The sequence below is a fragment of the Calidris pugnax genome, unplaced genomic scaffold, assembly GCF_001431845.1.
Source record: "Calidris pugnax isolate Ruff unplaced genomic scaffold, ASM143184v1 scaffold349, whole genome shotgun sequence".
In the NCBI taxonomy this organism is placed as follows: Eukaryota; Metazoa; Chordata; class Aves; order Charadriiformes; family Scolopacidae; genus Calidris; species Calidris pugnax.
Genome location: NW_015091088.1, coordinates 550,429 through 564,333, shown reverse-complemented (window position 1 = coordinate 564,333; position 13,905 = coordinate 550,429). Strand labels below are relative to the sequence as shown.

At 40.1% G+C, this 13,905-nt stretch overlaps 1 protein-coding gene across 4 annotated transcripts in view; it reads left to right on the top strand.

Moving 5' to 3' along the window:
- The window catches only part of LIMCH1 (LIM and calponin homology domains 1), a 186,883-nt gene that overhangs the window by 108,318 nt on the left and 64,660 nt on the right, over positions 1–13,905 (top strand). For all 4 annotated transcript variants that reach the window (XM_014957818.1, XM_014957817.1, XM_014957816.1 and 1 more), the window contains exons 4-6: positions 2,772–2,878; positions 6,682–6,712; positions 9,730–9,840. In XM_014957818.1, the coding sequence (XP_014813304.1) occupies positions 2,772–2,878; positions 6,682–6,712; positions 9,730–9,840 (249 nt within the window). The remainder of the gene's footprint in view (positions 1–2,771; positions 2,879–6,681; positions 6,713–9,729; positions 9,841–13,905) is intronic.

Here is a 13,905-nt window from a genome sequence, read left to right as displayed (position 1 = left end):
ACCAGGAAAAGTTTAGTTTTGCCGTAGTATGAGATACGTTTTTGGTGTGGGGATATGCACCTAGGCAGGTTTACCTGAATATCTGTCATGTGAAAAAAAATGTCTGTTGGCTTTTTTTTTTTTTTAATCCTTTTAAACAAATTGCCATTTGTTGGATCATTGGGAAATAAAACTATGAGATAGTTAACAGAAGCAGAAACTTTCAGTGCTGACTGGTTGCATCTTGTTGACATTCATGGCTATTTATGCCCATGTAAGTTACCAGCTTTCTGAGGAATTGTTTGCATGATGGTATTAGTGACTGTTGGCAAACTTTATTCTTATGATGACCATCAAAACAAAAGCATGTATGAAAACAGGCATAGGGTGGTGACACTGACTTTTTGTTGGGGTTTTTTTTTTTTGAGAAGTGGGCATTTGTTCATCAACAGAAGAACTGAGTTTCCAAACTACATGGCTGCCAAAGGCTGATATTTTTGTTACTACTTATCATAACTTGGATGTGAATTTTTGGCATAAAGATGGGTGCAATTAGTTATTCCCGGAGTTCCCCCTCCTTTGATTGTTTTCTAAACCTATTAGGTTACTAAGTCCTGTGTGTCCTGTGTATTTTTGTTAGGAAATATTGTTAGGAACTTTTTTTTAAAATGCTTTTGCATTTTTATTAGATTTACACATCGCTCCACCCACCATTTGGAAGTGACCAGAACTGTCCTCCATCAAAGGCTAAACACAAGAGTTATTCACGATGCAGTCGGAAAAATTATAATGCAAACAGTAAGCCAGATGGGGAATTTTACAAGCATCTTTTCATGTCATGAATGATGCTGTCTCTCTGGGTTATGGGCTCTCTGCTCTCTTGACTGCTGTTCCTTTCCCCCTGGCTCCCCTCCAGAGCTGTTAAGTTTCAGCCAGGGAAGAAAGGGATATTTGGACTCCTCTGAATTTCCAAGTCCGTATTTTTTTGCGGTGTGGCTGGTGACAGCCAGCTTTGTGTGCAAGAGGGCTGGCACGCAGAGCGCCGTGGCGATTAGCATGCTGATGGCTGCGCCCCGGCAGAATAAACAGGGCCGCTCTCGCCGAGCTGTGGCCGTGCCACCCAAACAAAGGCCTGGGAGCAGATGTGGGGAGAGCCCTGTTCCCAAATCCTGCTCTGTCACGCTCTGAACACTGCCCAGGCTCCTCTGCCTCCCAGTTTTTACAAAAATGGAAGTTTCTGCCCCACACTCCTCCAACTCTTCACGTGGCAGCTCACCTCCAGTTGGAGGTTTGAGACAAGAGGCCTCAGACAATATCAAGCTGCACGTTACCTCCTTCCTTGTCCCCATATCTACCATTGCAGTGGCTGATCTAGCAACGTACATATCTAAAAACTTATTCTCTACTCATCTTCAAGATTTATCTGCATAGGAACTACATGGTTCTGTAAAAAGGGGGTGGTGTACATGCATATGTGTAAGTATAAAACATATGTTAAATGTATATGCACACATACAGATTTAATCCCCTTGGTGCAAACCCATGTGTCATCGCTTGTACTTGGTTTGAAAGAGGCTTGTATCAGTTTGCACTTAATCTCTCTTAGTTATTTATTTTAATTTTTTATGCTCTGAAAAGTGTAAATCCTCCATAAAAAGTGTTACAAAAATAGTGTTGTTTATTCTTACAGACGGTTGTCACATAATGTGTAATTTGAGGCATTTTATTTGGGGGGAAGGCATCTAACTCTTTTCCCAGTGGTTTCTGGCTGGTCTGAGGTTGTAGAGGCAAGAGTTGTGATAGCTGGGAGTAACTGGCCTGTTCGTGTTGACATGAAAAATGTTTTCTCAACAGACTGCTTGCTTAAATGGTGGTGGGCTTTCATATGGGCTACATCAAAACAAGCGTGACCAGCTTGCGGTCATGAGAGAGGTTGATTCTGCCCCTCTACTCCACTCTGGTGAGACCCCACCTGGAGTATTTTGCCCAGCTTTGGAGCCCCCAAGATAAGGAGGACATAGACCTGTTGGAGCAGGTCCAGAGGATGACTATGAAAAAGAGGACTGGAGCACCTCTCCTGTGAATTCAGGCTGAGAGAGTTGGGGTTGTTCAGCTCTGAGAAAGCTAGAGAGGGATTTTTTACAAGGGCATGTAGTGGTAGGATGCGGGGTAATGGTTTTTAACTGAAAGAGAGGAGATTTAGATTAGATATTGGGAAGAAATTCTTTACTGTGAGGGTGGTGATAACTGGAACAGGTTGCCCAGAGAAGCTGTGGATGCCCCATCCCCGGAAGTGTTCAAGGCCAGGCTGGATGGGTCTAGTGGGAGGTGTCCCTGCCCATGGCACGGGGGTTGGAACTCAATGATCTTTAAGGTCCCTTCCAACCCAAACCATTCTATGATACCCTTCCTGTTCCTTCAGAAATCCAACCTTTTCTTTTCTGCCCCATAACATGCTGAAGCTGTGTTGGAAGCTTCCAGGGCTTTTTCAGTTAAAGAAGTTGCCAACATCTGGGTTTGGAAAGAGAAAAGTCAACAAGCTTGTTGCAGTTACATATTTAAAATTATTTAAAGAAAAAGTAAAAATGTTTTCTTTCATATTTATGTGGGTTTCAAAGAAAACACGTACTGACGTCTTAAATTATGAGACTGGAAATGTCTTTGGTTCTTCATTTAACTAATTATACAACTGTTTGTGAGCTGTTACTGAGTCAGGGGGAGGTTGGTTCAGTAGGATAATTCTTTTCAATGAGGAAGAGTTAAAAATACAGTATTTTTTTGCCTCATTTCAGGATAATATCATCTTATTCTTGAGAGGCTGCAAAGAGCTGGGACTTAAAGAATCTCAACTTTTTGATCCTGGTGACCTGCAGGACACATCAAACAGAGTAACCATCAAGTAAGTACAGCAGCAGTTTGTGACTAGTATGTTACAACCTCAGATGCATGTGATGCAATAGTAAATATTTAAGGATGAGCAAGAAGACTATAGAATTGTCATTTGCATAAAGCAATGGGAAGCTGAGGTTTGGGAAGCCTTCAATGCTGGGATGAATACATTGTTCCCTTTAACAGACTTTCTCTAAGGGCTGTTATTTTTCCCAGAAGGATCAACCACAGTTCTTTTAAAATACTGTTTTAGTTAAGCAATGAGATTCTGTGGGACTTAGGGGTTTTCCTGAGTCTGAATTGATGGCATTCTTTTTTGTCTGTCCAACTAACGAACTGTATAGGCTGGGGGGAAAAAAATCACAGCTCTGTTATTTCAGATTAAACTTTTCTGAAGGTGCGTTATAGGCCATTTATAGACCTCTCAGACTCTACAAGGTGTGGACATGAGCAGTTCTGTTCATTTTCTAACCAGAACTGTAAGTTCGGACACGGTATTTGCACTGAGGATTTCTGTGTGAATTGGAAATGCCACAGTTTAGATACTTTTTAACCAAAGCCACATACCTGCTACCACACAAATTACCACACACATATTAAGAGGTTCTGCTTCCATAGTAACTAACTGATAGATTTTTTTGGGGGGTGAACTAATCTTTTAAAAACCTCCTTTTAATCAACAACTTTTTAGCCATGGTATATGAATATCCCTCACTGCAAAGAGTACTAGGTGCTTAGATACCAGTGCTAGTATTTTCAGCATTTCACCCCACAAAGTGATTTAAAATATAGACGTGAAACGGGCACAGAAAGAATTACTGTCTTGCTTAAGGCCACACAGAGCAAGCTTGAATCAAAGTCTACGTAGTCATAGATTGAGCTCTTAAATGGAAACTGATGTCCCTTTCAGGGAAGACTTTGTCATTCCTGAGGAACAAAAGCAGCCAAACTGTATTTTTCTCTTGTTTATATTCATGGTAATCAAGCTCCCTACCCCCCAAAAACAAGAGCACCCCACATTTTCATAGAATTAATGAAACTTGTAATTGTTGTTATTTAGAAGTTTTCCTGAAATTTTTGGGTCTATCCTGCGTAATATTAAAAAGTTATTGCCCTACAGACAAGCAAAGACTGCTGAGTTGATTGAATGGCCTTGTTTCATTTGGCCAAAAAGTTTTGGCCAAAAAGATCACTAATGAAATCCTGGTCAGACATATCCATTTTAGAAAAGTATGTGGAAACAATTTACTAAATTTCAGCAGCATTCTATTTTTTTTTCCTTCTGGCAGTGGAAGCTGGGCAAGGTTTCATGGCGTTCAAGCACTGTCTGGGAAAATTCAAAGGTTCTGAAAATTGAATTTACCACTTTCCTAGTTTTAAGGAATAGCCTCCCACTTTTAACTTCTTTCCAAGCTTCTGGCTCTAATATGAGGTTCTTCTCACCTGTACAGCCTTCTCCTCTCCAGGCTGAGCAACCCCAACTTTCCCAGCCTGCCATATGCTATGAGGACAGGCTGAGGGAGTTTGGGTTGCTCAGCCTGGAGAGGAGAAGGATCTGGGGAGACCTTATAGCAGCCTTCCAGTACCTGAAGGGGTCCTACAAGAAAGATGAGAAGGAACTCTTTATCGGGGAGTGGAGTGATAGGACAAGGGATAAAGGTTTTAAATTGGAAGAGGGGAGTTTTAGATTAGATATTGGGAAGAAATTCTTTACTGTGAGGGTGGTGAGACAGTGGAACAGGTTGCCTAGAGAAGCTGTGGCTGCTTCATCCCTGGAAGTGTTCAAGGCCAGGCTGGATGGGGGCTTTGAGCAACCTTGTCTATCGGAGATGTCCCTGCCCATGGCAGGGGGGTTGGAACTTGATGATCTTTGAGGTTCCTTCCAACTCAAACCATTCTATGATTCTACATACCAGTGAGAGAGGACTGTATAATGTATTGCGATGAAAGAGGTTCTTCACAACATCCAGCCACTCGTGACACTGAGTGGCTGGAAAGAGTCACAAAACAGTCCCTAATGTCCATATAAAACCCTAATCTTGGTATAAAACTGGAGAGAAAGGATCTTTCTGATAAGAAGGTTGATCTCTTGGGATTGAGAATGGTGGAGTACCTTGGAGGAGGCAGGTCGAGAGGATGGGACTGGTGTGGAGCTCCAAGGAGAGCTGTCCAGCACGTGAACAAGTTCTACCAGGAGTGACAAACTCGGCGGGGCTGGCTTGGCCCTCCGCTGAATGTGATGCTAGATAGATGTGAAGTGTCTCACTGGCATGGATCTTTTTTTTCCCCCACCGTCAACTCTTCAGAGAAAGCAGCTGTGAAAATGAGCCAATTGTTTTTCTAGCACTGTCCAAGTTCACGCTGAGTAACTGAGTTGAGGTGTACAAGCCAAGTCCATGACTGTTGTAGAGAAATATGTTCAAGACTGTCTTCTACTAGCTAGTTCCCAAAGCATGAAGGTGATTTTTTTTTTTCCCTCTTTGAAGACTTTTGGGTTGTTGTTTTTTTTTTAAATATGGTAAAAATGGTGTTTGTTCTGTGGTAAAGGATGAATATGACATTATAGCACATGATTAAGATAATGACATTTTTAACCAGGTTTTTTATGTAGATGTTAATTGAAGTATGCATTAGATCTATTTTTTTTGGAACATTGAGCTTATAAAAATTATGAGCTAATGCTGCAAAGAATTTCTTCTTGACTTGTTAAACAAGACTCTTTTCCACTGTTATTTTATTAAGAAAAAAAAATTAGGACTGCTTTATTTTTCTTAGTATGTGGGTATTGGTGGATACAATTTTGGCTTATAACAGATGTTATCAAAAATGCTTTGGTTTAGCATTGTCTATATTTAGGCCTGTGTTATTCTCACAGATTTAAGTACATTTGGTTTTTGTGTCTATCAGGTAACCTTTCATGCTGGAGTGGACTTACTGTTATAGTAGAAGGCAATAAATAATAATTATAAATAATCAGGAGACATTCTGTACTAAATCTGAAGTGCTTATTTATTTTTCAGCACCTACATGTGATACACATTGCCTCCATTCTTTTTTTAATGGTTTCTTTGCTGAATTTTGAAATGTTGCTTTTGTTGGTGTAAACTTTGTGCTTTGTTCTTTCTAGCATAAAACTTCCACCCTTTGAACGTTGGTGAAAAACTAAGTTGAGAAGGATGCCAATGTTCAGTCTGAGTGCTTGAGTATACATTCAAAAAATAAATAGGTTTTCCACAGCAGGTTCTGTTGCAAGTGGCAGGATCTTTGTTGCTTCACCCATCTACTTTGTTCTTTGTGATGCTTGTTTCTGCAAAAGCACCTGCTCCATTTCCTTAATGCTTGGTGGTGGTTTCCTCCGTCTCCTATGCATGTTCAGTTGCTTCCAGAATCTGTTTGGGTTACATGATTTATCACAGAGCAGAATCTGACTGTTGGATTACTGCAGAATGCATTTTAGCAGCGAGGACTTTGGTCTTCTGTTTTGAAGAAATCAGCAACACTCTTTAAAAGAAATATTCTTGGCGCTGTCCTACTTTACTGTGGGACCATTATAAACACATTTTCTTTTTGTACTTACAGAATTCTAATTTAATGATTGAAGTAATGGTGACAAAATACTCCCACGTTATGAATAAATGAATGTGTGAACTACATCTTCTTAGCTTTCATGTGTTTCCAGTCAGCAGAAGCATTCGGCAGGCTTTTGTTAGGGAAAAAAAACGTGATCTGCTGCATACACGCTCTTGGAAAGTGTGTCTGCTTTCTGATTATTTTTTTTCTCCTCTTTTTTTATGCGTGCGTGTGTGCAACCAGGAACATTGACTATAGTAGGAAGCTGAAAAATGTAAGTACACAATTTGGAGTATTATTATTATTTTTTGTCTGGTTATTCCCGTACTTGTCCTGAGCAAGAATTATGTCAGTAAAAACTTAATTCAGATGAGTATCTCTGAAAAGTTCTTCTGAACACAAACCTAACCAGGTTCTGCTGCAAACCTCAGTAGAGCTGCTATGGCAAAGCAGCCTTGCCATAGAAATACAATGGAGAATGTTTGTCTCTGCTTAATTAAGGGATAAAGAATGTGATCTCTGTGCTGTCCGTCATGGTTTTCACTGAGAATGGTCTGACTCACCCATGAAGTGACACTTTTGTAGCCTTTCATGAATATATAGAGATAAAGTAGATTTGCACAAAATGATCCTTACATCTGGATGCAAGTCTTTACTGTCAGATTTGCTAGCTTTCTGTTTATTCTTCCAAAGAAATGAGTATTTTCACAGAAAGACAAATTACATTTAACTTTAATATCTTGTTGATTTAAACTAATAGCAATGATAACAGATCATGTAATTAAGTAGAAAATAAAATGGCTAAACTTTGCTGTTCTCAGAATTAGTTGTTATCCTAAAGCCTAGCAAGCTGTCTGTCCTTTAGTCAGTAGACTGCTATAAAGTAAATTTATATTTGGCTCACATCCCTGTAAACTGCTAGGAAATGCCAAGACCTTTTCCTAATAACTTTGCAAGCTAGTAATCATGACTGCAGGTAAAAAAAATAAATAAACCTGAAAACATATTAAAAAAAATTTATCCTGGCTCTCCTCTCATCATGAGAGTAATGTCTTCTACATCCAGCACACAAAGTTGCAGGGAAGAAGTTCAGCTTTGCCATTTTAGCACCCTTGTGGGCACTGGCTAAATATCTTTGTATGGATGTATTGTTTTAAAGATAAAGTTTCAAAAGTATCCTCCTACAATGTGCTTGTAGGCATTAGATGCTTTCCAGGTGCATGATCCTGCAAACTCGGCTGACAGCCAGTCAGAATTGCTTGCAAATGTGACATTATTTGGAGGGAAAAAAAAAATAAAAAAAATGGATAAATAAAGGAAGAGGAGAGAAAGTGATCAAATGCTAGCAGAAATAAATAAAAATACCACAAACCATCATCAGAGAACTGAATGGCAAAATGAATTGGACACTTTCCTGGTTGCTAGGAATACTGTATTTGCAAGTGTTTTCAATTAACTTGAAAACATGTACTGTAAGAATTTCTTACATAAATTTGTTGAGTAGTGCTGGTTGAAGGAAAACAGCTCAGATAAAGGTTATTTCAAGACAAAAAAAATCAATATTGGCAAAACCACCTCCCTTCCCTCAGCACAGTAGTATCAATTTGGATATTATTTTAAAAACAAGGGAAAAAATCCTGAACTTCATTAAAAATGTTATTTGGTTATTTCATGGCATGTATATTATTTATAAACTAAAGGGAAATTTGAACTATATTTAAATATAAAATATAATATATTTTACATTATGCACCACGGTTATTTTTAAACAAGGGATCTGTATGACACGTGCTGTAGCCTTTTCTGGCAGGGCCTCAGCTGAAGTGCTGTGTGTGATTTCAGACTTCACACTTAAATTAAAAAAGGGGACGTTAGAGAAAGTCGATGAGAAAAGGTTAATCAGAAGTCTTAACGTGACTGAGGAGGAAGCACTGAGGGAATGTGGGTGCACGTTTTAGGGAAGAAGAGTCTGACAGAGATGTCTGTCACCAACACCTCCTTGGGATTTCTCCTAGTCCAGTTTTCTTTAGTTTACTATATAATATGAGTTACATGGCCCTATCCTGTAAAAACATTAAATGCTGTATTTCAGTTTATTTAACTTTTTTGAGACAGTTAATGGCAACTATTCTTTATATTGGTTGCACATCTTTTCCACATCAAAAGATTTCCTGTTTGTTCTGCAGCTAAGTCCTTTGCAATGTCATGGAATACGTAGATGTAACAAGCATTGAATGAGAAAAAGCCCAAAGTTCTGAGGTGATGGTTTGGCATTTTTAACTAGTGCAAAACACTGAACTGCCTTTGACGATCAGTTTCCAGTCCAAATTGCTGCTGTGCAGGTACCATTAAAGACATTGCTTTAAGTGGAGACATATGTGGGTGCAGAGAAGAGCTGTTTGCTTTCCCTCCATGATATAAGTGGTTTTGGAGGTGGTGTATTTGACCATCCTGAGCATCTTAATTTCTCCTTTCCTAAAACAAGTGCAGCACCAGCAGTGTCAGATCAGATTTCTTTGCTACCCAGAGGAGTGAGAGGGCACATAAACATTTGCAAGAGCAATTCTTGGCTTTTTTTCCACACTGGTTTTGAAGTGACTTTTGAATTATGGTGAGACATCAGGTCAGAACTTGAATGAAACCACTAATTCTTTCCGCTTTAGTCTGATAGAAACAACCTGATGCTCACAGATTTTGATTAATCTTGGGCTCAGCATTTTTTAAGGTAGTAGGAGGCTGGAAGTAACTGTTCCCTTGTCATCTGGTTAATTACATTAAGATGATTAAAAATGGAACTACCTTTTATGTCCTTGAAATAGGCAGGCACACATTTCAGATGTTTTATTTATTCCATTAGTCTCATCAGTTTTAACTAATGACCAGTACTATTAGTACTCTTTAAGGATTTTTTTTCCTGTTGGATTTACAAACAGATATATTTATAAGTGTGTCTTCTGGACAATTTCAAATCTCTCACCTAGTTTTTCTATTCAGATTTATTTTTACTGTTTATTTTCCAGGCAGACATGACAGTTTTGGGGTTTATTTTTATAAAAATACCAGAAAAATGATGTGTTAAGTTACATACCTGTAGAACTGTTTAAATTTTGGTAGTTGCCCAATGTATTTATGTTTAACCACTGACAGACACTTTCCTTTCAATTCTGATTTGTAACAATGTAACCTTGTGCTGCTGTGCGGTTTAGAATAAATGAAATATGGTGAAGAGGAAGTAAATTTAACTAAGTAACTGTGTAGATGGCTTCAATTAATTCTTATTAACTTCTGCAGGTATTAGTCACCATTTATTGGCTAGGGAAAGCGGCAAACAGCTGCACGTCATATAGTGGATCAACCCTGAACCTGAAGGAGTTTGAAGGTTTGCTGGCACAAATGAGAAAGGTATCTTTTTGTTATGTTTTGGGAATGAAAATTTCGTTTGAATTATTACTCCCGTAAATAACCTGTTTGTTACTCAATATGAAAGAAGTAAGGAGATGGAGTACAAATTACTTAGTGAACCCCCACCTCCTTTGAAAAGGTTTCTGACTCTGACTCTACCAAGCCACGAACACAACTTTTTTTTGGCAGCCAGCTTTGTGGTGGTATCAGTGATGGAGCACGTGATGTCAAACTGGGCTTTAGAATTGTCACGTGGCTCTGTCATCATCATTTCTATAGATTTTTGGTTTGAATTATTTTCATTTATGACACAGTTTCGGCCAGAAGAGCTGAGACCCAGAAGTAAGCTGGCAGAACTCATAGGAGCAGAGGTTTTTCTTCTTTAAAACATTCAGTCTCATGGGCAGCTCTTTTGTTTTTAAGTTGCGACATAAAGCATCAAACCAAAGTATCTAAATAAAGCTGAAGGGTAGAAGGAGGAGAACTGTTTCACCAAGGGCATAGTTATGATCAATCTGTGTTTTGGCAAGTTCTGAATTCTGGCTGCAGTCATATTTGGTGGTTTATGATGGACTGAGCTCTGTTGGAAAGGAAAACTTGTGATTGCTGTAGGGTGGTTTGGGGACTTTTGGTTGAGTGCTCCAGCATGCCCTGGACCTTGACATGGGACACTTAACCTCAGTAATGGTTAGTGTTGATGTGCAAGCATGCATTTACTGGGGATGGAAGGGGCAAGGAGCAGGCATGTAAGAAGATGGCAGCACCTGGTGCTAGCATTGCATGTGTTGTACATACTGCTCACAGAAGTCCATGCAGATATGTTCTCCAGCCCACAGAGAGCTTTGTGCCTGCTACTCCCTCCCCATTTCATGTAATCTCCACGTCACCACAGGCAGTAAGGTTTCAGCACCACGGGAGACTCTTTGCTCTCCTTGAGCTTTGTGCTATTGCATCAACACCAGCTGGAGCTCTTCATTCTGGGGTCTCAAAGGACCGTCACTGGATTGCCGCTGGAGAGGAAGAAGTATCTGGCTGACTGACAGCAGTTCCTACACCCCAGAGTGACCAGAGCGCTTTAACTAGATGGGTAAAGTCCCTCTTTGTGAGTCTAGTTCCTGTGAACAAGAAGGTGGAAATGGAAAGGAAAAGAAAACATCCTGCTTTTCTGTAGAGGTTTATTTTGGTCTTCACTTGAAATGACCTGCTGTTGTCGCTTGGGACTTTGCTACTCGTGAGTGATGTGACTGAGACCAAGCAATACAGAAATTAAGTTAATTCTTGAGTTGTTTCCAAATACAAGATGCCGGGAAGGAACACTCCGCTCTCCAAAGAGTCTGAAAGGTGAAACAAAGACAGACAAGGGAGCTAACACAGAAAAATTGCCGACGGGCAGGCTGTTAGAATGTTAGTGCTGCGTGGTACCATGGTTTATTTTTTAATGTTTAATCTCACAGCATGAGGCTCCTCTTCTTCCAGGTGATGTTTACTCCTCAAACTAATCATCAGAGCATTTTGCAGGTCCCACATTGAGCCCTCTTGTGGGATGAAGCGGGCTGGGGCCGAAAAGCAGTGTTCTCCGGGCAGCTGGTGACCATGGAGTGCTTGGCTGGGCAGTGCAGAGCCCTGCAGGTCAAGGACAAAAGCAAGAGGCTGGGACTTGATTTGTTGCAGATGTTGGAGCTGGGAGAGGAGTAGAGATCTCATAAAAGCTTGAAAGCTATATATTCCTTTAATGTAAGAACAGAGCACTTTACAGTCCTGAAAAGTCTTGTTTAGGTGGTACCTGTTACAAGGGCTGCCGGCGACTTATTTTAAGGTCACCTCCCTACTCCTGTACCCCTGCAGTATTTCCCATTGGCAAATGTGGGCTTGTCTGTTACTGAATTTGAGGAGGATTTGGTAGTAAAATAGAACATGTTAATCATGCTGTGCAACACTCTGATGTTCTTTATAGCTGAGCTCAAGTGATGAAAAGACACTTTATCACATTCTCTACTGGCATTTTTTTTCCACAGAATTTAATAATTAAACTGGCCATAAATTCAGTCTGGTTTAGTTCTTCTGTTATAAGTCTTCTCTGCCCTCCTTTTTTAATAAGCAAATCAAAGGACAGCTCAGATGTAAGTTGTCTCGGACTCATCTTTTTCTACTTCTCATACTGAAAGAGCTATTCATTTCTAATTTTATTTATGCCACTCTGTTTTTAATTTCATTAACTCTTTGGCTATGCATTCCTCTGTACTTTTAAACTAGAAATTCCCAATGACAAAATGCCCATGGCTTTTTGATTATATTTAGCGGGTGGGACTTCCTGGAGAGAAATCCATCTTGTATTTGGCAGTCACACTTTTATGACCGCTCAGTGACACACACTGTGTTTTTAATTAGATAACATAAAAGACGAATGTGCTGTTGTGTGTCGTGTTATGGTGTTATCAGTCCTGCAGATAACCACTTTCTTTTTCCTATTGATAACATTTGGGAGATGACGTTGGCTCAGAGCAGGACAAGTACCCGTCTGTGAGACGGCGTAGGGCTGGGAGAGCGGCTTTGCCAAGGGGAAGGCTGTGAGGAACGTGTTTACAGAAATCTAGGATCCCCTCCTGGTGCCTGCCTCCTAATTCCTGGTGAGCGGCATGCAAAATTAACATCAACAGGCCTTTGAAAAGTAGGGCCTGCAGAACTCATTAGTTGACAATTGGAGTGTTTTCAGGCTCCGGGAGACAGTGAATGCGGGACGGGGCTTTTTGCCTGAGTTTAAGTCCCTGTAGCAGCTGAGCGGTTCTGTGTCCTTCAAATACAGTAAGTTAGGAAAATGGAAGTGTGCCTGAAGATTGAGAATAGCTGATCGGTATGAAGGGATGAGGGGATTTAGGGAATTTGGATTTTTAAAAAGATTTTTGGATCATGTCACAAACGGGATTTTGGTAGGATTTTTAGATTTGTTCCTGGGTGTGTGTGTGTAACTCATGCAGATTTCAGGGAGATTGATCTTTGTTGTCTAGTGTTTCTATCAGTATTTTAGTTCACTAGGCAGGACTGTGGAAGGAAATGACATAGGATCCCATTACTACTTTCTTAGATTAATTTTATTTGTTTTTAGAAAAAACCTTTCACTTCAGTTTGCAGCGAGGTTACTTACTGACATTACCACAGTTTAACTTGGCCTTAGGAGACCTTTGCCGCTGCCCTTAATGTGGTATTTTGGCAGCATAATAGTGAGTGGCACTAATTAAGCCTTCTTCCTGAAAAGTCTGCAGGACCTTGGGTCTGATCTCCCTGTCTTGCTTCGAGCCTCCCTCTTTTCCAGCACGGAAGCTTTGGTGTGTTCCTGCAGGGCTCTCCTCCTTCCATCGCTTCTTCAGCAAACCCGCTTTCTTGTAGAGGTGACCTTCCATGGTGCACTGTGATGTTCTTGATTGATTTTCTCATTGGCAATATTAGTAACGGGTAAAACCTTAGCAGTCAAGGACAGTGGGAGCTGTGCTCAACATAGCCATTGTGCTCCAGCTAGTGGTAAGCAGGGGGTGCTTCTTAATTAGGAATTAATATTCAAATGCTTCTGGGAAAAAAAAAAAAAAGAAAAAGAAAAAAAAAATCACATTCCAGCCTCTTTGGGTCGCAAAATGTCAGTCTGATAATGGCACCCACATCTCTGACTTTACTTACTGTCAGGGGAGAAAAAAACAGATTTATCTTTGCATAAAAGTAGTTATTTTTGTTTTTTCTCAGCTTGTGCGATTGTAATTAATGTTAAGACGCTCTCTAAAACAAGGGATTTATTATAATGCAAGGGTGAGGATGGCTTCTATTGACCTTTTCCTCTGGTGGAGTTTCAGTGTTTTAGTATGTGCTGCTTGCACTGGAAAGAATTTATAATCACAGGGCTGTCAAAGACAACCATTGTTCTCCCTGCTCTGAACATGTGGGTCAGCTACAAGTGCTTTCATATCCCCCAGAGCCAGGAGCTGGCAAAGAGTAAAGAGCACAACTGAATTCTTCTGAGGCATCAGGAAAAGCATTTTGCATATTTTTCATTGCTGATTGCTTCAGAAAGACATCCCT